The sequence below is a fragment of the Bison bison genome, unplaced genomic scaffold (assembly GCF_000754665.1).
Source record: "Bison bison bison isolate TAMUID 2011002044 unplaced genomic scaffold, Bison_UMD1.0 scf7180017864080, whole genome shotgun sequence".
Taxonomy (NCBI): Eukaryota; Metazoa; Chordata; class Mammalia; order Artiodactyla; family Bovidae; genus Bison; species Bison bison.
Window position 1 is genome coordinate 274,793 of NW_011494652.1, and position 1,555 is coordinate 276,347.

Sequence of the window (1,555 nt, forward strand, 5' to 3'; positions counted from 1 at the left end):
GCGGACAGTCCTGGGGTTGGTGGGGGCGCAGGGCCGGAATTCTTGCGGGGACAGAGGGTCCGGGAGGCTATGGGCCCGGGGGCGGCGCCTCAGACAGGCAGCCAGGCCCCGACCTGGGGGTCTGCAATCACCGGGGCAGGGAGGCCCCTTGTCTGGACAGGGGCTGGGGTGGGTGGCTACTTACCCGGATCACCTCCGGACAGGCATAGTGGGGCGACCTGAAGGCAAAAGCCGAAGTCAGGGCAGGAGGCTCAGGACGCACCGTACCCTGGCCATCCCACCCCCTGGACTTCTGGGCTGCCCCCCAGAACGGCAGCAGGTGGAGACCGAGGGTGGGGTGACCCCCGCTCCATGCCTCCAGACTCTGCCTCGCATGGATGCCCTACTGGGGAGTTCCAGGGATTTGGTGCCAGTTCTCCCACAACCTCATAGCCTCTGCATGCTCCTGGGAGCCAGGGACCCAAGGAGCCAGTGGGCAGAGGCAGGACCATGGGCACGCCTTATCCCTGCCCCGGCAGCCCCACGGGGGCGCCGGGCCCCTGCCTCCAGCCCAGGCCGCTGGGCCGCCTGCCGGGGCAGCCATGGGGCCAGGCTGCGGCCACCGTCCTGGCCCGTGTAGGACCGGCTCGGGGCTCAGCTCACCCGCAGCTGGTCTCCAGCAGGCTGTCGCCAACCTGCAGCGACGCCATGCCGAAGTCTGCGATCCGGATGTTATTCTTCTCGTCCAGCAGAAGGTTTTCTGGTTTCAGATCCCTGTGGCTGGAAGGAAGGCAGGATTGAGGCTGATCGCAGCGGCCCCCCTAAAACCCCGCCTCACAGCAGGAGGCCAATGGCAGCGCAGCCCGCTGATGTCATCAGCGGCCAATCGGAAGTCTCCCTCAGGCCGATGGCTGCAGGGTGGCAGGATGGGCGGACAGGACTGCCAGCGATGGGCACGCTCTGCTTTACTCCTTGGAGTCTCTCCCCTTTCCTGCTTCCCCCACCACACCTCATACCTGCTCTGGGCCAGCACCAACCTGGGGCCCCCAGACCAAGGATAACCTGGCCCCCGGGCCTCTGAAAGCACCAAGGACATTTGGGTGGGCACCTGGCAGAAAGCTTTCTGATGCCCCGAGGGGGTCAGTAGGGATATGCTGCCTGATCCAGTGAGGGGCTGGGGGATGCAAGAGCTGGGGGAGGCACACGTGCAGGGATGGGGGCTGCTTGGTGGGGAATGGGGTGCCTGGGTGCCTGCACAGAGATCCAACCAGTCCATCCTAAAGGAAATCAGTCCTGAAAATTCACTGGAAAGATACATGATGAAGCTGATGCTCCAATACTTTGGCCACCTGATGCAGAGTTGACTCACTGGAAAAGACCCTGATGCTGGGAAAGATTGAGGGCAGGAGGAGAAGGGGGTGACAGAGGATGAGATGGTTGGATGGCATCACTGACTCAATGGATATGAGTTTGAATAAGCTCTGGGGGTTGGTGATGGACAGGGAGGCCTGGTATGCTGTAGTCTATGGGGTCACAAAGAGTCGGACACGACTGAGTGACTGAACTGAACTGGGGT

General features: G+C 63.0%; 1 protein-coding gene across 1 annotated transcript in view; it reads right to left on the reverse strand.

The window, feature by feature from the left end:
• The window catches only part of BRSK2 (BR serine/threonine kinase 2), a 19,368-nt gene that overhangs the window by 11,249 nt on the left and 6,564 nt on the right, over positions 1 to 1,555 (reverse strand). The window contains exons 8-11 of the mRNA XM_010837802.1: positions 1,017 to 1,056; positions 818 to 890; positions 643 to 759; positions 185 to 218 (exon numbers count right to left, since the gene is read on the reverse strand). Of these exons, the coding sequence (XP_010836104.1) occupies positions 185 to 218; positions 643 to 759; positions 818 to 890; positions 1,017 to 1,056 (264 nt within the window). The remainder of the gene's footprint in view (positions 1 to 184; positions 219 to 642; positions 760 to 817; positions 891 to 1,016; positions 1,057 to 1,555) is intronic.